This window comes from Eschrichtius robustus, chromosome 3 (genome assembly GCF_028021215.1).
Source record: "Eschrichtius robustus isolate mEscRob2 chromosome 3, mEscRob2.pri, whole genome shotgun sequence".
Lineage (NCBI taxonomy): Eukaryota > Metazoa > Chordata > Mammalia > Artiodactyla > Eschrichtiidae > Eschrichtius > Eschrichtius robustus.
In genome coordinates this window covers 184,910,491-184,932,543 of record NC_090826.1, presented here as the reverse complement: position 1 = coordinate 184,932,543, position 22,053 = coordinate 184,910,491, and the positions used below count along the sequence as shown (strand labels likewise).

At 36.6% G+C, this 22,053-nt stretch overlaps 1 protein-coding gene across 3 annotated transcripts in view; it reads left to right on the top strand.

Moving 5' to 3' along the window:
• The window catches only part of DENND1B (DENN domain containing 1B), a 258,260-nt gene that overhangs the window by 89,859 nt on the left and 146,348 nt on the right, over window positions 1–22,053 (top strand). For all 3 annotated transcript variants that reach the window (XM_068541850.1, XM_068541853.1, XM_068541852.1), the window contains exons 4-5: window positions 14,273–14,322; window positions 16,301–16,420. In XM_068541850.1, coding sequence (XP_068397951.1) covers window positions 14,273–14,322; window positions 16,301–16,420 — 170 coding nt within the window. The remainder of the gene's footprint in view (window positions 1–14,272; window positions 14,323–16,300; window positions 16,421–22,053) is intronic.

Genomic DNA, 22,053 nt, shown 5'->3' with positions numbered 1-22,053 from the left:
TCATAATAAAACATAAGTGGCAAGCATGTGGGAAAGTGCTTAAAATTAAATCCAAGATCATCACCATAATTATATCTTTCTGTCTTTCTTCATGTAGGCAAGATCTGTTTCCTTTGTAAATGCAGTGCTAGAAAGCACAAGGCAAAATGTGATCATGTTCTTATTTTACCTGCATGCTTGTCTTATATTTTCTACTGTTTAAAAGTTTTATTGCAAACAGGGAAACTAATTTGGAAAAACATAGTGATGTTTTAGAAATTTTGCTTTAGAGCTGAGGTATTTATTGGAATACAGAACTGTGTAATCTAGCAAACTCTGATTGAAAAGAATATTTTTGCATACATTTTAGATAATAAAATTTGAAAGCCCCTGAAAAAATGACCTTATTTTTCTGCTGAAGGGTGAACAGATTTTACTTTAATGAGCTCTTAGAGGTGAGGGGTTTTATACTTATTTTTATAGCAGTGAAATTATTATATTCTAACTATGCAAATAATTCAGACCAATCCTGGAAGGTCTGGCATTACTCAGCAACCTAGAGAAATTAAGTAATAATAGATGATGCAGATTGAAAAAGATAAATGTGGTTTCACAAGAACTTACTTTGTATTGAGCATTAAACATTTGATAAAAGTCACTTTGGAATTTAGTTCTATAAAGGGTTCTAAATCTTTGAGAGAAAGCGTTAGGAAATAATTTTTTTCAAGATGATGTAGCATAGGCTGATGAATCAGAAGCAATTCTCCTGAAATCAGGAGAAAAAAAAGTTAAATTTAATATAGGAGCATGAAAGTCTCTCTGCCAGTTCAAAACGTTACATTTCACATTTTTCTTTATTTTTAGCTTAAAAAGAAGTTAAAATTAATTAACTATGAAACAAAGGATGGAAACAAAAGTAGCATGTTTTCAGATGTTACTTGGCGGAGAAATTAAAATCTTTCAAATTGGCATGAAGTCAATATTAATTTACATTGAGTATGCTACTTTGAAATAATCCTAATTATTATAACTGTATAGTGCTTTAAACAGTGCCTTTCAGGGAAATTTCTTTTTTAGGAATAGGTATAAGTTGAGTGAAACTTGTGGGTTATAAGAATCAGTAGCTAACCATAAATTGCTACCTTACCTTTTTATTTTGCTATTTCCATTTTCTCTCTCCTCTCAGTACATTATTAATAGATAAGCCCTATTAAAGTAATATTGCCAGGTTGTTTACTAGTGTTTAAAATTTAAGCCTGAAATACAGTTGGGGAGAAAAAGTAGATATGAAAGCAATTCACAATTAAAATTTTGAAATTTAAAAAATATCCTCTGTTAGCTGAAAATGTTGAACTTGATCAACATATGGTACCAGCTAGCCTCATCCCCACCCGCTCTTTTGTTATCTTGTTATTGTTGTAAGGCTTAATGACAGTTGTAAGCCATAGTTCTGGATATGGGGGTTAGTCCACCCTGGGGAGAAGAGGAGGAAACAGCAGTGTGGATTATGGAAATATGGATTGATCTAAAAAGAGACCCAGTGTAAAAGAATGGGACTCAAAGGAAAGCTAGGAAAAACTGAAGAAAAGATGATGGAATATGATGTGAAAATGATCATTTGAAATCTTTCCTTTCATTCCCAGCTGCTGTGTTTTGGAGAAACGGAATGCATTTGTATGTTCAGGGAGAGGCCAGATGAATAGTATTATTTATTAGATATATTTTCATTTTGAGTGAGATAAATTATGTGCATTTTAATAGACTTTGCATATGTTAGACTTTTTAAATCTTAAAGACATAATGTTAGGTATGATATTTCATAGAAATATTTCAAGCAGTGTACAATGTTCGATTAATGTTTGGCCTTTAAATAGACCTAATTTCAAAAGTTAACTTCATGGTTGTTACATATTAAGTATTTTAACTAAATGTGATGGTGAATATTATATTTAAAATATGAATTATTTTTTGTTACTTTTATAACTTAGCTATTCAAATATATAGTTACATGTTTATTCATATGTGTTTTTCTAGACAAGTGATCACATTGCAGCTTGTCTTGTTAAGCTAGTACTAAGCGATACCATACATCTTTATCCTTAGCCTGTTTGATCAGAAGCGACAACAATGCAGTCTAGTGGTCATTTCTGCGAATGCAGACACAGGGTCCATGTGGTTTTAACTAGTTTGTGATGTGTTTGTATGCAATGAAAGAAAGATCGTTGCCTGATTCTGAAGTTTGGGAAAAGTTAGATTGGGAAGGAGTTAGCTTAAAAGCATAGAAATAAGGCATTTGGGAGGAGGCTTTGAGGGCAGATGCTTTCCGTTTTGGATGTGCCAGGTAAGCTGGTGGGGATGTCTCCGAAGTAGTAGGACGCTGGAGTTCAGGAGAGGAGGGTGATATGGCTTCACACAGCTGTTGAGTAGCTGCACTGGGTGCTGACCCTTGCCTTCTGGCTGGAGAACCCAGGCTTTATCCGAGGTGTGTAGCAGCGAGATTAGATTCCCCATGGAGAGGTGAGGGCTGCAGACAGAACCCTGGGAGCACCAATGGAGAAGGCGCCATGAAATAGCCTGGGGAGCAAGGAGGAGAGCTGGATGAAGTGGGCGCAGACGTCTGGGGAGGATGGTCGGGAGCAGGAAGCTTGACTTCCTCAGCCAAGGGGCAGATCACAGTCAGCCTGTAATCCCACGTGTCTCATACCTGGCAGGTATTGAGTAAACACGTGTTAAATGAATCAAGTGTTACACACTGCAGAAGTCACATACGATAAAGACTGGAAAAACGGCTATTAAACGTAACACTTGGCGATCACTGGTGACTGTCAGCTGAGAAGACTCAACAGCAAGCGGTGATAGACTTACATCGTACTTGCAGGAAAATTTTCAGTGAGAGGAAGAACTATTTTAGTCTACTTTTTAGCTGACCAAAGATTGCCTCTACTTTATAGAATTTACCTTAGTCTGCTTTTACAAATAAGTCACTCCTGTTTTTTATATTTACTCCTTATATTCCATATATTCCAATACAATAATATAAAGAATAAATAAGAAGGTATTAGATAATTTATTCAAGAGAACTACCAATCCTTAACTGAGAAAATTTATCAAATAACTCACTCTGTGTATGTGTGTGTGTGTGTGTGTGTGTGTGTGTGTGTGTGTGTAGTTTCTGGTTTATTGAGTAAAATAAAGAGACCCTTTATTGTAAAGACAAGAAACTCAGCAGATTGTGTGTTCTCTTTAAGGTCATTTATGCCGAAGCGGACTAGACTAGGAATGACAAAAACTCATTGCTATTTGGTGAGGCTTGTTCAGTGGCTTTCTCTGTGTGAAAAGAACCAGTGTTCACAGCTGAATTTCTCATCGAAAGAGTTCTGCATTACAAGAACTAAGACCGAGATTGGCACCTCTTCTTAACAATCTCAGCAAGAGGCCAAAGATTACATCAGCAGGGAGTGTGAACTAAATTTTTATTCCAAGAGGTGGATGTCCTGTAATGGGTGGAGCAGAATAAGTTTGCAAAATCATAGCTCGCAGTATTTCTATTTAGAATTTCAAGAAGCAAATCATTCAAAAAAAAAAAGACCACTTGTGACTTCAAATTTAATTGTAATTTGACATATTAGAAATTATGGGCATGTACATTTTTTATAAAGGAAAAATCTCGTATAATTTAAGGTGACTTAAAAATACAAAAAAAGAAACAGAGTTCCTAGATTCTTGATTTTTAGTCCTGCTTGCTCGCTATATTTGAATAAGGTTTTATATTAATTACTAAGTACTTAGTTCCTGCTTTAAATTGAAGGGGATAAAAATGTCTCGCAGACTTCATGAATAGAATGGCTAACGGCATCAGTGACCCGGGGTGTTTACCATCTGAGCTGCAGTTTTCCATGTCCTCACCTGCTGCCACGTAGAGGCAGCTTTGGCCCGATCTGCAGGTTCCTACTCTTGAGCCTAAGATAATTATCAGTGCGTGCTCTCTCCACCCTCAGCCCCTCTGTTACTATTAACCTTGTTTAACCTCATCCTGCCTGTGTTACTTGAACATTATTTACTTGTTCTGGTATGATCCTTGTACTGATAAGTGACAGATGATTTTGTTTCAGATTTTAGATAATAGGCTTCAAATTTAATTCCTTGGTCTTTTGCTCCTCTGTGAGAAAGCATCTACTTAAGTCCTTATAAGTCTTACTTGAAAGAAATCAGATGTATGTTTATACCGTAAATCTAATATTTTCAGCGGTAATAAATAAGCGTAGACATAAGCAGCATTGCTTTTTTGCCTCAGGACTTAATTTCAAGGGCATAGAACAACCCAGAGCAGGTAAGACTCACATTTGTGATGACATATTATCCCATCTCTTCTCCCATGATTTCCTCACATCTCGGCCCCCTTTATTTTTCCATACGCCAAGCTGAACTTTGGTTTGGAAGTATTAATTGTATACCCTTAACTCTTCACATGTATGGACAATATCTACCATATTAGAGACCAAGCAGGCATCAGATTCAGGCATCTGCTGATTATATGTTGGACCCTACATGAAAACAAAGTGAAAAAAAATGCATGGCATGGGGAATAATGGTTAGAAGCTTCAGCCTGTGAGTTCAAATCCCAACTCCAACATTTGTTAGCTGTGTGACTTTGGGCAGGTTACTTAGTCTCTTTCACCTCTTTTTTCCCCTCCACATAGAAAAGGGAATAAAACATGGGTTGTTGTAAGGGTTAAATGAGATAAACATGTAAGTGCTTAGGTTAGAACCTGGCACAGAGTAAGCAATTATTTTATCATATCTTTATTTGGGAAGATAATCAGAAAAAAAGCACGCAGACTCTTACATCACATTTCCTTGAACTGTCTACTGAGGTGGGTTGATTCTGATGGTGCTAAAACAGTGTCATTTTATATGAGGTCAACAGTGTTTTTTTTTTTGAGAGCGTGAGTGGTGTTCCAGGCACTGGTTAGGCATTAGGAGAACTCCAGAGTTGAATAAGCCGTCAAAGATTTTGGAGATTCGTTTGTTCTGATTGATCATGTCAGTTATAACAACTAGGACTTTCTGGGTCACTACTAACTTCATTGATCTCTGGTTACTGACTGATGACATACTGTGATAATACCAGAAGTGGTTGAGTACTCTATAATGTATATCTTGATACAAATCACTAAAAAAATAAAGACAGGATTATGAGGAAATACAGTGATTTCATAATTTGGGAATATGATAGTAAAGTAGCTTGTTGAGGCAACTATAAAAATATGAAGAATAATAGTAATTGTCCATAACAGCGGACAATAAAAGAGTCCTATCTCTTATCACTTCCATATCTTTTAATCGGTGCCATTCCCTTTCTCTGTCTCTATCTAGGCCAGATTCTCTCTCTGGAGCACCAGATGTTTTATCCAGCTACCTCCTGGACGTCTCCATTTTTACTCTTGTTTATATCTCAATTTTGTACCTTCTCTGCATTCCTGCTGCACTGTCTAACTTCAGGTCACCACTCCTCACCTCGATGATTGCAAAAGCCTTCTATCTGATTTTCCAGGCTTCAGTCTTGTCCTTTTAAAACCCATTCTACAAACTGTAGTCAGAGTGATCTTTCTAAAATTCAAGTCCAGTCATGTCCCTCCCTTGCTTTAAACCTGTCAAAGCTTCCCTATTTCTCTTAGGTTGGGTGACCATGATTTATTGTCCAAACTGAGATACCTTTTCACTGATAATTTGTATATGGCGCAATGCAGATCTCAAGTGTACAGTGAAATGAGTTTTGGCAGATGCCTACGCCTGTGTAACCCACATTCCTTTAAAGATACAGACTATTTCTGTCACTCCAGAAAGTTCCCTCTTGCGGCTTCCTGGTTATTTCCTGTGCCTGCTAACCCACCCCCACAGCCCCAGGATACCACTGTTCTGATTTCTGTTATGATAAATTATAACTTGGACACTTTTGAGAGTGACAGGGGTTGCTGCTGTTAACTGTGCTGAGAAGATGCATGCAAAGGGTTCTGGGCAAACCAGGAGGGGTGGTTTCCCTAGTCTTTGCATCAAGTCAGAACTTGTTAATTGGCCTAAAGGCCTGATGATAGACTCAGTCCCCTGCTTATTTCTCAAGCCACATTCTCTTATCATCCTCCCAGACTTTGTACGTGTTCTTTCTCATCTCCAGACCTTTCTGGACCTTTCTGTAATATTCTTCCCTGTGATGGGAAAACCACCCTTAACTCCTCTCTACCTCCCTCTCGTTGTACAATAGTTGGGCCAACTTCTTGTTCTCTCTGTAGTTCTCTATTTGGCAATAGATGAGATTTCTTCCCTTGGGACTTCCACCACACTCCTCTGGAAGCACCCCTGCTAACTTTGGTGTACATGTCTGATTTCTAGACTCCCTGGTGTTTTTCACTTTTACCACCAACGCTTTTATTACATTACATTGTGATTGTCTTTGATTGCTATTCACACGTTAAATATTTGCTAAATGAATATACATAAATGTACATAAGCATATTAATTATTCATATAAATAAGTTCATGTTGAGTTTGTAAATATGAGTTAGTACTGATTAGACTTTATACCTAAGTAAATAATCTTCATAGAACAGTCTGTATTTTATAATTGTGTAATTATAATTTAGTTCTTCCAGACAAAGCCTCCAAATAGGTAAGTAGTCAGTCATGATTTTTCCAAACTTTTAAAAGACACCGTGATTCTCATTTCTACTAGGTGACCTTATAGACTCCAGGGACCTTCAAGGTATAGAGAAATAATTAGTATGTGTACTGTTGCTCCCAGAATACAATAGTCATCTAAAGTGTAGGGTCCCTGATTTATGCTCTAAAACTAAAGTTTCTGTTGTTTCTTAAAGCATCAGACAAACAAGATTCCCGTCTGGTTTATCGCAGAATTCACTATCTAGGGAAAATCAAGCAGTGCAGGCATAGTTCTGAACTAGGTTCAAGGCAGGATCAAAAAAAAAAAAAAAAAAAAGGATAATTGTAGTTTACTTCTCTGGGACATATCATACCTCATTTGTCATCCATAACAGCAAAATACATTCTTTAATGTGTGATTTACCCAATGAATGGAGACTATTTACATGAATACAGTGACAGAAAGATTGCACATGGTCTAGGTCTGAAAAATATAAGAAATAATATGAATCAAGGGTCTGGCAGTCCACTGGACTGGGGAAAATATAAAATCCAGACTGGGGAAAATGTAAACTCCAGGTAAAGGTTAACAAAGAACAAAGAGTGACTCACAATTAAAGAAAATGGAAAACATAATTCAGTAATCAAGGGCAGTGCTACATAGAGGATGTGTTTTCTAAGGGCATCTCTATCAGTGTCTTCGCCGGGACAGTTGCAGGGAAGCCCGCTTTGAGGTGGTGAAGGGAGCAGGAAGTCCCTCCGTTCCTCACGCTGGCCAGTGCCTTGTGCAGAGTTGGTAATTAATCCTTATTAAGTGCATTGATAAATAAGTACACGAAAAAAGAATTTTATTAGTAAACCCTCCCTTAAGTGAAAAATGTCTGTTGGCGTGACTCTTTGAAGATATTTTTAACTCAAAGAGGTCGCCAGTGTGGTAGCCCAAAGTAAGCCCCTGTACATACTGAAAACATCAGATATGCACAGTGTATGATTTTGCAGCGTTAACCGAGTTTGCTTCTATTGTGTTTGATTAAACAGAAATAGTTGAATATATTCAAATCTATATCTATATCCATAGGCACCTGTATTAATTAAATATGTTAACCATCTTCCAAGGAGGCAGATAAATTATTCAGTATAATACTTTGTATTTTGTATCTCAGTATGTTAATGTTTTGGCATAGGTCATCGGACACAGGACCTTAAATGTTGTAGTTGTTTAGTAAATATTTGTTGAATAAATATCTTCTTCATTTGAACTCATATGACACTTGAGTTCTTAAAATAAGTAACTAATTAATAAAAGAGTTAACAGTTGTCAGTGGGGTTTATGTACCTGACACTGTCTAATCATTTTACATGGATTTTTAACTTAATCCTCATATAAATCCCAAGTAAATCCTCACTTAATCCTACGAGATAGATGATAATTTTGGCACATTTCCTAGAGGTGGTGACGGGGGCGCTTAGCGGGGGGCTGGCACAGCCAGGTCTGAGTGTCACCTCCTGGCTCCAGAGCACAGTGCACTGACCACTGGGCTTTGCTGCCTCGAGGGTGTGTGCCTGCACACTGGTGCCTGTGCCTATTTCTGGGATCTCGTCGTAGCTCTGAAAATTAGTGATCACGTTTCCTTTACTCTCCACAGCATCTAGCTGTGGGTTGGGGTCGTGGTAGCGGATCAGTTGACTGGCGTAAAACTTGTTTCTCTCTAAAAATTGAGGCTTTTTTCTACTTACCTTAATTCTACTTATCTTGATTTAATGGCAGTTTGATATTCATTTTTAAGTAGCTTAGTGTCTATAATGCAAATAAACATTATAGGCAATGCTCTATTTTATTATATAGGTGTTTCCTTTGATCTAGAAAATGTTACTAGTTAAAATAGGGGTGAGTGAGGCAAAGAATAAGTATATTAGTCTGAAGGGAATGGGAGGTTACATGGTTATTAGGGAAAAAGAAAGGGAATCTTCCTAGGTGGCTTTTTCTTAGAGTTGGATAATTGTTATTCAAATCACTGATTAAAAGTTAGTGTTAACCTAGGCATAAAAATGTGAAGGTTGTTTGTAATAAAATTTTTGACAAAAAAAACTTTGGAAGCCCATTTGCTTATATATATATACTTTCATGCCTTTTGAATTCTTCTCTTTATCTTAAATTAATGAGGGAAATGTATTGTTCCTTTTATTTGCCAAGTAAACCACCTGTCTAATCGTTAAGTACAGTACACGTATTTTTGGTAACGTCATGCCGTACTGCTTTGAATCTAGGCTTTTTCATTGGCATTAGATTAAGCTAATGTTGAGTACAGACTTCTAATCACCTGACTGATACACATAGAACCAAAATCCTCAAAATTCGTATTTCTACAATACAGTTCTTTTTACAGTCGAATGTATTTGCTTCGTGGCAGTTATTTAAATCTTTCAACAATAAAAATTCATTCTTAATTTTTGATAGTGAAAAATAACTCGATCAGAGTTAACAATTCAAACACTGTTAGTGTCAGAATTCACAGACTTGGTGTTTTCCTTAAATTAAGCAAGAAGGATGAAAGAGAAATTTACTTCTAATTGAAATAGTACATAAAAGTAAAACCAAGAGAAAAATCCTGCAGTGGTCTCAGTTACTCTGATAGTTATTCCTTGTCTCTAAGTTTAAAATAGAGTCTCCAAGCTTAAAAAACTTTAGAAAGTAAGACGATGTTTCAAGAGGCTGTATGTGTAATGTACGGTATAATTGTAGTTCTACCTTTTAATAAAATGCATCCCAATCTAATCACCCTGTTAGTATAGCTGTGCTTCCTTGGAAACTTAAAGCATCCCACAGTCCCACTGTGGGCGTGCCGTGGGGCCCTGGAGCAGCTCAGGTGCAGTTTGGGAATCCCCGTTCTGCGCTGTGCAACCTGCTTGTCACTCAGTAGCTCAGTGAATATTTCTTTTGAGAAAAAAAAAGTTTATTTTTCCCCCATGTAAAGCACAAACAGATTGAGTGAATGCATGGTATTAATGAATTCTCATTTGTTTTGGGAGATAATAGTCAAAATTAAGTAACCATCTTTTTAGGAATCAGTGGCCTTTGTGAAAAAGTAGATTAAAATTGATAAGTAAAGCCCCCTTTTTACAAAATGATTCTGAAAGTGTTATCCAAATGAATAAATTTATGCATATTTGAAAACTGTCCTTATGTAAGATCGTGTATATTTTTCCTGAGGACTTCGGTAGAACTTTAATTCTTATCTAATTAAAATTGTTGTGAGGTGTCTTAAGAAAGAAAAGATGGTGCTTCACTCAAGCTTCTTTATAATTAATTACAGGTGTCACGGCCAGTGGAAAATGGATGGGTTTGAATTCTGACTTCTCCTCTAAGCCGTCTAAGGCTAAGCTAAGCATGGGTAACCTTTGCCCTGCCCGTGGTTAGTCTAGGAGTGGCCGCCACCTTCTGGCTGGTCAGCTGCGACGGGAAAGTCAGCCGGTGGGCCTTCGGGGAAAGGTTTCCTCGCTGATAGAAAGAGCCTCCCAGGAAGCTTTCGCTGGATGCAGCGGTGTCTCCACGTGGTCAGCAGAACGCTGGCAGCTCGCTTTGTGACCATGAGTAGAGGTGGCTGAGGACAAAGCCACAAGCTGAGGACAGTAGAACAGAAGGACGGAGGACTCCTGAGTCCTTGAGGAGGGCGCTGAATCAGTCCCCGAAAAGTCCACCGTGTCACTTCTCGCAGAGAGAGGGTAACTACTGCTGTGTAGAGTAGACACCCTTATCTGATACAGTTAGTCTTATTCCTTAGTTACAGGTGCCATTCAAACCAAGTTAAACCGTCAAGACCCTTACTGTAGGCAATCAAGTGTGTTTTGAAAAACCAAGTGATTCTTTTTTTTTTTAAATTAATTAATTAATTAATTAATTTATGGCTGTGTTGGGTCTTTGTTTCTGTGCGAGGGCTTTCTCTAGTTGCGGCAAGTGGGGGCCACTCTTCATCGCGGTGCGCCGGCCTCTCACTATCGCGGCCTCTCCCGTTGCGGGGCACAGGCTCCAGACGCACAGGCTCAGTAGTTGTGGCCCACGGGCCCAGTTGCTCCGCGGCATGTGGGATCCTCCCAGACCAGGGCTCGAACCCGTGTCCCCTGCATTGGCAGGCAGATTCTCAACCACAGCGCCACCAGGGAAGCCCCCAAGTGATTCTTATACCTTCTTATCTTCCGTCTAATTCTTTCCGCCCTCCCATTGAGAACCCCTGGAGAAAGACGGTTATGAAGTTGAACTAACAGAATTTGAGGAATGATTGATTGTAAATGGGGGTCAGGGAAAGGGAGTGGTCTAGGCAACTACCGTGTGCTTGTTTGGGTAACGGGGTGGGCGGTGCTGCCGTTCTGGGGGATAAGGAGTAAAAACTGAAAGAGTGACTTCAGTTTTGTTCATTCTGAATTGGAGGTGTCTGGGGAACGTTCAGAGATTGATACTAGAAAGTAGAAGTATAATCCTGGAGTTCACAGAAATATCTGAACTATAGGACTAAGAAATTTGGAAGTTGCAGTTGAATCCGTGGGTGTAGGTGAGATTGCCTAGGCAGGTGTAGGTGAGATTTACTGAGTGTGGTGGAGAGGACCGTATGGAACCTGAGCATTTCAGTGGAGGGCAGGGAAGGAGCCACTGAGGACAAGGAAAACAAGTACTGATCCTAACAATGGTGCATCTCATTGCCTCTTAGATGTTTTTCAGAGAAATTCTAAGACCTTTGTACTTACTGAACTCTAATCAGGAGGTAAACTTTACATATTTCAGCTTTTTTTTTTTTTTTTAAAGTAGATTCTTAAAGGCTCCTTTCCTCTTTTATTTGATCAATTTATAATGCTCCATGGTAACCTCATGGATAGAGAGTCAATATACCACTCTTAACACGAGCAGTTTCTTCTCTCTTACACGATCAATTTGATCATAATGCTTATTAGTACAGATACAGGATATAGTACCAAAAAACCACAGTGTATAAATTTGCATTAGTCCTTGTTTTCAGTCATTTATGTATTTCCCCGTCAGTTTATTTATATAGTAGTAGACGTGTTATTTTTAGGGCATATGCACATACATGTGTTATTGCCTCTTGTATTTTGCTATTCATAATTTTATATTCTATTAATATACCATTCTTTTTGTTATTTCTATTTTTAACATTTGACATGTTAGTCAATGTGTTCTTTCTGTGTAAAAAAATATTTTAGAGAATTAAGAGGATTTTGAGAACCCGGATAATTTTTCTTGCCTAAGGAAATTAGGTATTTCATAAAAACAAAAGCCTGTAGGAATAGAGAAACATAACTTTTGAAGAGTATTGTCTTAAACCTTTCACATAATCTACGGATGCCAATCCAGAAATGTGTGTGTGTGTGTGTGTCATATCACGAACACAGTGCGGTGGAAATACCAGAGTTTATGAGCACTTCTAATCAATATAAAAGTGCAGTTTTCAATTAACATCATTGTTAAAAGGATCCAGGAAACTATTTGCATGTATTTTATTCCTCCCTCCAAGTCCCCTCTCTCTCTTTTCTTTTTCAACCTCAGTTTGAATAGCACCTGTAATTAAGGAAGAAAACCGAGCCCTGGGAGCTAGGTAGGACTTGCAGCCATTGATCTGTGTAAGCCCAGCTTATACTGTCAGGGGAGGAACAGTCAACTGCTGAGCTGCTTTGTCACTGACATAAGCTGAGAGAGGATTTTTTTGTCTATACTGTTTATACACTAGTCTATAGACCTGCTGGCTGGTTGAATTTTAAAGAGTGCGGGGGTTTAAAGACTTGTCCCCTGAGGGATGCTTCTGCCAGTTGGAGAGCGAGCCGAGGCTGTTCTGCCGAAGTGTGTGCATGTGTGCCGCTTCTGGACGGAGGGAGGGGGAGGGCGTGCACGACTGAGCAACTAACTGGGAAACATTCTTCTTTATTTGAGTCTTAAAATCGATGTGAAATATATTATTAATTCGGGTATATTTGGAAGCAGACAATGGATTTTGAATATCTATCTTTATTGTTACAGAAATGATACGAACAGCTTTGCGGGGGGGTGTATCTGAATAGCCTTCACGTGTGTTGTAAATATGGGAAATGGCTTCACTTTTTGCAGCACAAGATAAGGATTAGCAATGGTCAGATGAACTGTTCTCTTTTGTAATGTCCTGTTTTCAGTTTAAGTAATTTGACTTATTTCAAGCTTAGCAGCTCTTTCAGTTCCATTTATTGATAATAAAACATTGTCAGTAGTTAGCTTTTTCTAAATACGGGGTTTGCACTCGTACTTACAAATGTATATGTTCATAAGCAAACCTGGGTACCCTGCCCTAGAGATAGAAGATAGCTTTTTTACATATGCTTTTCTTTCAGCTTCAGGGACTCAAGGCTCTTGAAGCTTTCTTCGGTTTTGGCATTGGAATTTTACAATGGTTTATTTTTACTTGATACTTTATACCAGTTTACATTTTAAAAGAATGTGAGAAATTCTGCTTTAAAACACTCAATCTTATGACTGTGTATAGGGCTTAATATTCATATACCGATGATTTCTCTGAATGTAAGTTTTATTGGTAGAGAGGTAGTGATAAGGCGTTTTTTTGGTGGGGGTGGCTACTGCATGAAAATATTTGCTCTTTACTCTTTTAACATGAAGCCTCCTCATAAATCTCTGCTTTCTCTTGTAAAATCGCCTGGCTTTAAACTCGTGTGATGGTATCTTCAATTCTGACTTTATAACAGGAGTTAATTTTAAGTTGTTTTTCATATATAACAAAACAGATCTTATTCTATTTTTTTGCCAAATATCTGACAATTATCTGCATTTTGTTATACTTGTTGATGTATATGATTTCTAAAAGCTTTTAAAATTATTTTATAATAACTATAAAATCACTGCAGATTTCAAGTCAGTAAGATTATTTTCTATGCTTAATTAAAACATTGATTTTCATATTAGGAAATTCTTAAATAAAAGTGCACAGCGTAGAAGCTATGTAGTTTTACATTAAAGGCTTATTTTTAGATACACATTTCTTTAAGAGTGTTATTTGGGATTAAACTTAGTGTTACTGATGTTGAATTTACCAAGAGTTCAACATATAAATGTGTTTCTTTAGCTATAGAAAATCCTTTTTTTTTGAACCATTTTACTCTGGGGCACGTAGAGTTGTTATACCTCTCAGTAATTCATTGCTGCCAACTTCATTCCCTTTTCTCTGCCTGCATTTTAATTGAAACAACATTTATATTTCTGAGCCAGGATCTGTCAGAAGTCCCTGTGGCTACTCTGTGGTACAAGCAGCAGCAGACGCAGCTTACCCATATGGTGCGGTGCTTCTTGTAAAATCCATATGGCCTTGTTGAAGGGAGTCCCAGCGGGGATGTGAGGGGTGTTAATACCCTTCAGGCCAGGCCTTTCCCTCCTGGGGCTTCCGTGGCATTGTCAGTGCAATCTGCCAAAGCACACACTTAATTCCTTTTTAATAATCAATTATTTTAGTCCAGGAACCTCTGTTATTTTTCTTAAGAAAAAGACAAACTTTTTTTTCCTAAAAAATGTCTCCAAAAAAGTTTTAACTGCATCTTTAAAAATATTCTAAAGCTTTTTTTTTTTTTTTTTTTTTTTTTGCATTTGCAGGAAGTACTACAGACTGTGCCAAAGTTCTGTTTCCCCTTTGACGTTGAAAGGTACAGTATAAGTCATCATTTAAAAGAACCTTAGCCTATCTCAGCGAGCACTTTAAAATTATTACATGTGTTTTCTTTATAAAATGAAATGTATTTTTTTTTTCCATTGCCTCTAACAAAAAAGACTAGAGGTTCAAAATTAAATAATATTTGAAATGGAGAAGCCTTCTAAATCATTATACCTTCTGTTTATTCCACTGTGGCCAGTTAGGATTAGTCTTAAGGTTCCATTTCTTCCTTTTGTTCTTCAGGTACATGTTGTAAGCACTAGGAGAAAAAAACATTAATATGTCCTTTATCAGAGCCTTCGAATTGTGTCTTTTAAAATTAGATGTATATATCCTGGTTTCTATCTCACTTCACCCTGATTGAAAAGACCATCTGTGTGATATTGTAAAACTCATGGCTGGTTGTCTCCCAAGAATAGCTTTATAGAAATAGTGCAATATTATGGAAGGCTGCAGAGAAACCCTCTTACCTAGCAGTTTTGAAAATCTCATTATGTTTGTATTTTACTGAACAAATGCTGAATGAATAGAGTATTACCTGTGTGTAGCTGGAATGTCACAGAATATATAGCCCTTTGAGCATAATAACAGATCATTTATTGTTTTTCATGTGATTTTCATACCCTATTATCAGTTTTTTTTAAGGGTATGCTGTGAGGTGATATTAAAAGAAAATCTATTTTAGGAAAATATTTTGCTAAAAGTAAAGATTAGTAAAAATCTAAAATTTTACAGTGTTAAAGATAAAAGCCTTTCGAACGATGGGCTAATTGGTACTAATAAGTACTGCTGGTGAATGATGCCCCTTGTTTTACCTCTTTTCTGGGGAATCACTTCTGCCTGCTAAAGTTGCAATTTCCAAATTAATAGCAAAGATGAAATAAAGGAAGAAAAGCTATGGAAGTAAATTGTGGACATTGGGCACTAGAGGGCATAGTAGACACTAGAGGTTGTTTTGAAGTTTGTAAAAGTTAAAAAAACAAAAACAAACCTGTCCCCATAAAAGTGTGTTTGTTAAATGTTCAGCATGTGAACTGCAGTATTTCCTGACAATTGCAAATGACTTGTAGTATTGGTGCAATAGGGGTAAGTAGCTTGTTTCCTCGTACATTAATTCCTGTGGCTATTTCAAAGCCAAAGTTTAGGTGTCCTGGAAACTTCATTTTGGGACAAGGAAGCAGATGTTCAGTTATTGTTGTCTAATGGCAAGGTTATGGCCAGTAACAGGAAATATATGTGTATATTTTAAATAATAGTAAAGATTCAGCGTAATGATTTATACCGCACCTTACATGGCAGTGTGACACGTATGATGGTACTTAGTTCACGTTAGCTCAGATTCTTTGTAGTAAGCTTTTTTTTATAGAAATTGTATTCTTATTTTGTACTTGGAAATTTATTACCAGGATACAGGTAGCTCTAGAAGAGAATGCTAAAAAAAAATGCCAACAGTAATTTGTATGGTACTTTATTGGGTGAGAGTGTCAACACAAGAAGCAATGACACAGAGTTGGTGGTGGCTTAGGCTGTGCAGCAACACGCTTTGCTGTGTGAGCAGCCTTAGAGTCACCCGGAGGAGAGGCCGCGGAGGGGCGGGCGGACCGTCATATGACCAGCTTCTCACCTCCCCGGTTCCATTAGTAGCACGTTCGGAATGTACGAAATATTTGATAAGTACTTTCAAGCAGGTGAAAACTTACGGTAAGATACCTTATGATTCCCTAGTAAGGGATTAGAGTATGCTGAATTGCTCAGCCCATAAGGCGTTACAACCTATCTTGGTCCTTGCTTCATGATTTAGTTTACACATTTCACACTCATTTTAGTTTTTAAAACGTCATTCTAGCTTTGAGAACCAACTGATTGGAAAGGTGAAAACAATGCCACACATACATCTATTCTTGCGTTTGCTTTTCTTTAAGAAAATTCTCACACAAGGCTTAAAGTGTTATAATACTACTGTATTTTAGAGTGTCTCAGAATCAAGTCGGACAGCACTTTGCCTTTGTACTGACAGACATTGAAAGTAAACAGAGATTTGGATTCTGCCGACTCACATCAGGAGGCAAAATCTGCTTATGCATCCTTAGGTAAGTATTTGTAGTAAAAAATAAAATTGGAGGCACGATAGATTAACGGTGTCTTTCTTTTGTACTTAGCTATGCTTGGGATGCTTAAAAATATGCTTATATATTTTTTTAGTTGTTTTCTTTAAATCCAACTAAGTTGAAAAATAATCTTATTTACTCTCTATATATGGCATCAATTCAGTTTAAAGATTTACCAGTAACAGTAGAATTTTGCTTTAAAGAATTGGCTCCTTTTTTTTTTTTTTAATTATTCTATTGAAGTATAGTTGATTTACAATGTTGTGTTAGAATTGGCCCTTTTACAGATTAGTTTTTGTGGGTTTATTTTTGAAAAATTAAGATACGAGGTCAGATAATATATGCTTCACATATTAAGTAGGATGCAAGAAATTCAGTTAAGTTAATATGTGTTCTATTGCTGACCCAGAACTTGGATTTTTGAAAGTGAATTGTTGGTCAAAGGTAAAGGTTGCAAACTGGTGATTCTGGGCAGAAGTGTTTAGAGGTGTTTTATTTGGCCACATGGTGTTTTAAAAATTTTAGAAGGTGTTTCTTACCTTATAAATTTTAGTGAAATTTTGCATAAAGTTCACGTTTCTCGTTCCTTTTGCTAGTGCTGGTCTTGCTGTCCCAGCAACACTGAGCTGGTGCTGAGCAGCAGGTGTCTCCTCGTGTCAGGAGTCTGCTTGTTTCACAAGCCCTGCCTGTCCGCCTCCATCCCTTACCTGGTTGGCCTGGACTCACTCGGTAGACAGTTGAGAGCGCGTCTCTGTCTGTGGACCTTGGGTTTGAGTTGCTAGTGCCGAGGAGGACGGTCCTGAAGGTTAGCTTCCCTTTAATATGTCCTGATGACTCAGAAATGTAGGTGTGTTCTATACAAATAGGACTCTATACTGTGATTATAATATGGATATTGGTCAAGCTAGATTCTATAGAAATGTTTATAGTAAAAGAAATAACGTTAAATTTAATAATTAAAGTATTGCAAGAGAACTTTGGCATAAAATTGATGTCTGCTCTGTTCATTTGCTGTTTAGCTACATTCCTCTCATTCTTTGAGGGTTAAGTTATAAATTCTACGCAGAATATTTGTTAGAGTTGGAGAATTTTTTTCAATCTTTATTCAAAAGTAAATGTTTAACTGCTTTATAAGTAATAGAATGTGGACGTGCCTCTTTCTCTCTTTAGGCACAACTTTTTCTTCTGGAACAGTTGTACTTAAAAGTTAACGTTTTATCCAGAAGAGTGTTATGCTTCAAGCTGTAGGCTGATTCTTCTAGTTTGAAGCCAGTTTTCTGGGCAGCGGGGTTGGGAGTGACCATGTGGAAAGTGGGTGGGGGGATCTCCTTTTATCCTTGTGCTTCATGCTGAAAGTTCCAAAGCTACACTTTAAAGGGGACTATCATCTCATACACTCTGCCCAAGACAAGTTTGCCCTAATGGAAAGACTGAAGCTGTACATGCTTTCTAATTTTTCTCTATGAATTGTTAAGTCTTTTCATTAAAAAGTCAAATTTACAGAAAAGTTTCAAGAATAGTACCATGAGCTCTTGTCTACACATCCCCTAGATTCACAGTTAGCCTGCTTCTGTCTCTCCCCACCTCCCCCCACTCTCTCAGTGTGCGCACACACACACACACACGCGCACGCACGCTCACGCACGCGCGCGCACCCACGCACACACACAAATTCTGTATGTCTCTCTCTCTGTTGTAGTATTGTTTTTGCTGACCCATTTGAGAGTAAGTTATAGACATCATTCTTATGTAATATTTGAATCTATTTTACAGCTTACCTCACTGCCTCCAAAGTGAGTCCCTGATATCCATAATTAAAGAGTCTAAATCTTTCTCTTTGTTTTGAACTCTTAACATACTTTGAATACAATGAACCTATTAATAATTAGCAAGTAGTTTTTAAATTTTCACAATAGTCCCTATGAATGGGCTTGTAGAATAAACTTTCTTAGACATTTCTGTTTCAATTTAGGAAAGCCGTTGTTAACCTCGAAATATTTACACAAAATATGAACTATAGCTATTTGTTAAATGATTGAAGGATTAGTATAGTGTCTGTATCTCCAAACCAGTTGTCATTAGCTTGTAGAAAACAGATTCTAGAGCAGTTACCATAATCAGGTTATTTCTACATAGTTCTCAAACTCATCTGTGTGGAAGAAGACTTGAATGTTGTAGTTCTCTGCATTAAGAATAGTCTTACCTGCAGAAAATATGGTTCTATTATATTAATGTAATAAAAAACAAAAAAATCGTCTATGCCAATAAAGAAAACCTTTCACAATAAACATTATTGATTATTTAGTCTTTTTAAAAAGAGTAAATGTTCCTTTTATTTTTTGTTATTTGACGGTGCTTTCCGGTAGATAAGAAATAGTAGGTATCAAAGCTTTATGAAAAAATCGTGGAGGAGAATGAGAATCTTAAATTGAGAAAATTCTATCCTACAGCTTATTTTTTCCTAGAAAATTAAAAGAGTGCCATCTCATAGGTGTTAATGACATGTCTCAGTCATTGTCCTGGAAAGTAGCATGCAACAGTGTTCTTTGAGAATAGCCAGTAAATTAGAGAACAGAGAATGAAAATATAATCAAATTCAGCAATTTATTTAGAAAGTTGTGATGGGTAGGTTAATACCTATTTTAAGGTGTAATCGGTGTACGTCTGTGAAAATAATTTTGGCAAGTCTCGGTGAGTGCCATAGTGAGAGGAATAATGGTGTTTCGGGTTCTGGTTTGTCCATGGACTACACTGAGTCTTCACCACTTTAGATTTAACTTTATAAGTGTTGAAAGGAAGGATGCAACTCTAAACGTGCTAGAAGAGATTGTTGTTGATTTTTAAAAACTACTGTAACCGTGAGAGCCTTTGAATCCTGACATTGAATCCCGAAGCCAAAAACGTTGGCATCTTTTAACTACGTAATGACGAAAACTTCTGTTTGGTGACAAATATAGTAAGGAAATTGAATATTCCAATAATAAGCTGGTAGGACTATATTTACAACCACTGTGACAGAGAGTTAATCACCATAGAGTACAATAAGAGAGAGAAACAACCGAATAGAAAAATACGTAAAGCATCTGAACAGCATATTCACAGAAGAAATGTGAATAGCATATATATACATATATATGTGTATATATTTTATATATATATATACACACACACACACATGCACACCTATGAATGATGCTCAACCTTACTAAAGGTAAAAGAAACGAGCACATTACAATGGGCAGAAATGAAAAACTAAAAAAAAATAAGCATGAGGGGAAATAGATATTTCATGTGCTGCTTGTAGGACTGTAAAATGACATGACTTTTTGAAGGGGAATTTAAAAATATCTATCAGATTTTTAAAGTCTCCTTCTCCTTGACTCAGTTAATTCCAGTTCCTGAAATTTAAATCTCAGGATTCCCAGTGGTGAGCAGTAAAGTGTGAGCAAAGTTATTTATTATGACATGGTTTATAAGAGCAAAACCACTGGATGTAGATGTCTCTCAGGAGGAATTGATTAGGTGCTTTATGTCCATTCCCCAGGCTCCACTTAGTGACCCCTCCCTGCCGGAACGCTATCTGTGCTGTTCACTGATGCGTTGTATTCCCAGTGCCTACAATAGTAAACTTTTAATAGATACTTGTTGAATAAATACATTAATGAATTAATGACTAGTACAATGGAATATTATTTATCTGTTAGGAAAAATTATACACACAGATACTGACTTGGAGAAATGTTTATGATATATTGTGAAATGATGAAAAGTTTCAAGGTAATATTTATAGTGTGTTCTTATGTTTGTAAAGAACAAGTTATATGTATAAATGTGTATATTTTAAGGAGTAGTCAATAACAGATTTATATATTAATATATGATTGTATATACTTATAAAAGGATAGATCTCTAATTCTTTTACTTTGTACACTTCAGCATTCATCCACTTTTTGCAGTGAGCCAAAGTAATTTTAATCAGTTTTTCCTGCTCTAAAATTCTGAGATGTCAGGACTATATAAAGAGCATATTAAAAATGTGTGGGAATTTACCCAGATCACCTTTTGTCAGGTAAGACATCCAGGAGAGGAAATGGTCCTACAGGTGTGTTTTTGTGGAGATACTCCAAAGGCAGCAGCTGATCATTGTTGACTAGCAGAATTAAGAATGGGAAGGGAACACGCATTTCATTCTACATGCTTGAAATTTGGAATCACAGTGCGAAGAATGATCTTTGGAAGAGAAAAAAGTATTACTTGTGAGGTGACCTTCCCATCACCATCTTAGAGCCAGATATTAGTGTTTTTCTGTAATTTCAATACAGAATGTTTGACGTGGTGGAAATGCTTTGTGAGAGGACAGGAGAAATGTGACTACACCTACAGTTTATTTCCTACTATTTTTTCTCTTCCAACAACACTCAGTTTCATCCTATCCTTAAGATGTAGTAGGAGAAAGTTTGTTTAGTTTCATATAAAACCAAGACTTAGAATTTAAGTAGTCATATTTGGAGGGTTGTGGGAAGGGAAAGTAGAAGTAGCAAACGAATTATTCGTGGAATTGGTTGGGGCAATCAGGTCTCTTCATTTAAAGGCTAATTTCTTGCATTCCAGACTGCTGCTTCCAGGGGTTCTGTGAGAGAAGACCACCTCTGCTGGTGTTCTGAGTGTTCACTGGTGGCTGCCAGGGCTTTAGAGTAATGTTTGCATTCAGTGTTTTGGGAATGTCCTGGTCCTCTTAGAATTCAGCCTTAATTCTAAGTCCTAAATTCTAAGGCTTCTTAGAATTAAGCATTAATAGGGCTAAAATTTATTGAGAAAAATGACAAAATACTTGAATAAGCAAGACACAGAAATATATGTCTTTAACCATGCTTTTCTGTTAGCAAAAGTAATATATTTTACTATAGAAAAATTGGAAGAAAATAAAGAAAAAGAAAATACAGGCACTTATATTTGTAAAACATAACCATTACTTAAATTTTGGTGTTCATTCTAGACTTATTTCCATGGCTTGTTAAGACACATTTATAAATCTTTCTATTGGATAGCAAACTAAATATTTAACTGTAGTGTTTATTCACAGTTGGTAAAGTGAATGAATATATATAGAAGCAGTTAATAAATTGAAAAAGCTTCTATGGCTTTCATATTATCCACTGTAAGTGCTGAGAGTTTTTCTACATGCTTAACCTGACAATTGGTCATTTCACTTTTTTTCTTAAAAGTTGAGATGTAGCGCAAAGATGATTTCCTTTCTGATTATAGTTTTTAAAATTAGTTACTTATTTCTTCACCTGGAGTATATTATGACTTCCAAATATGAAAAAAATTTAGCATCTTTTTCTTGAAGCTGTCTTTTGTGAAAAATTAGTGCATTTATATTGAAACATACTGCATTTTTAGTTATTCTGTTGCGAGATAATACTGGATTGATTATTCAGAGGTCATTTTTAGTATCAGTGATTTAAGATTCTTAGATAGAAATTAATAATTTCTCCTGTTGTCTTTATATCCTGTTAAACACTAGATTTTTTTTTATTGTGATCAACTATATCTTCATCAAAAAACTTCATTTATTTTACCTTCGAATGTTTGTGTTTTAATGATCTAAATTT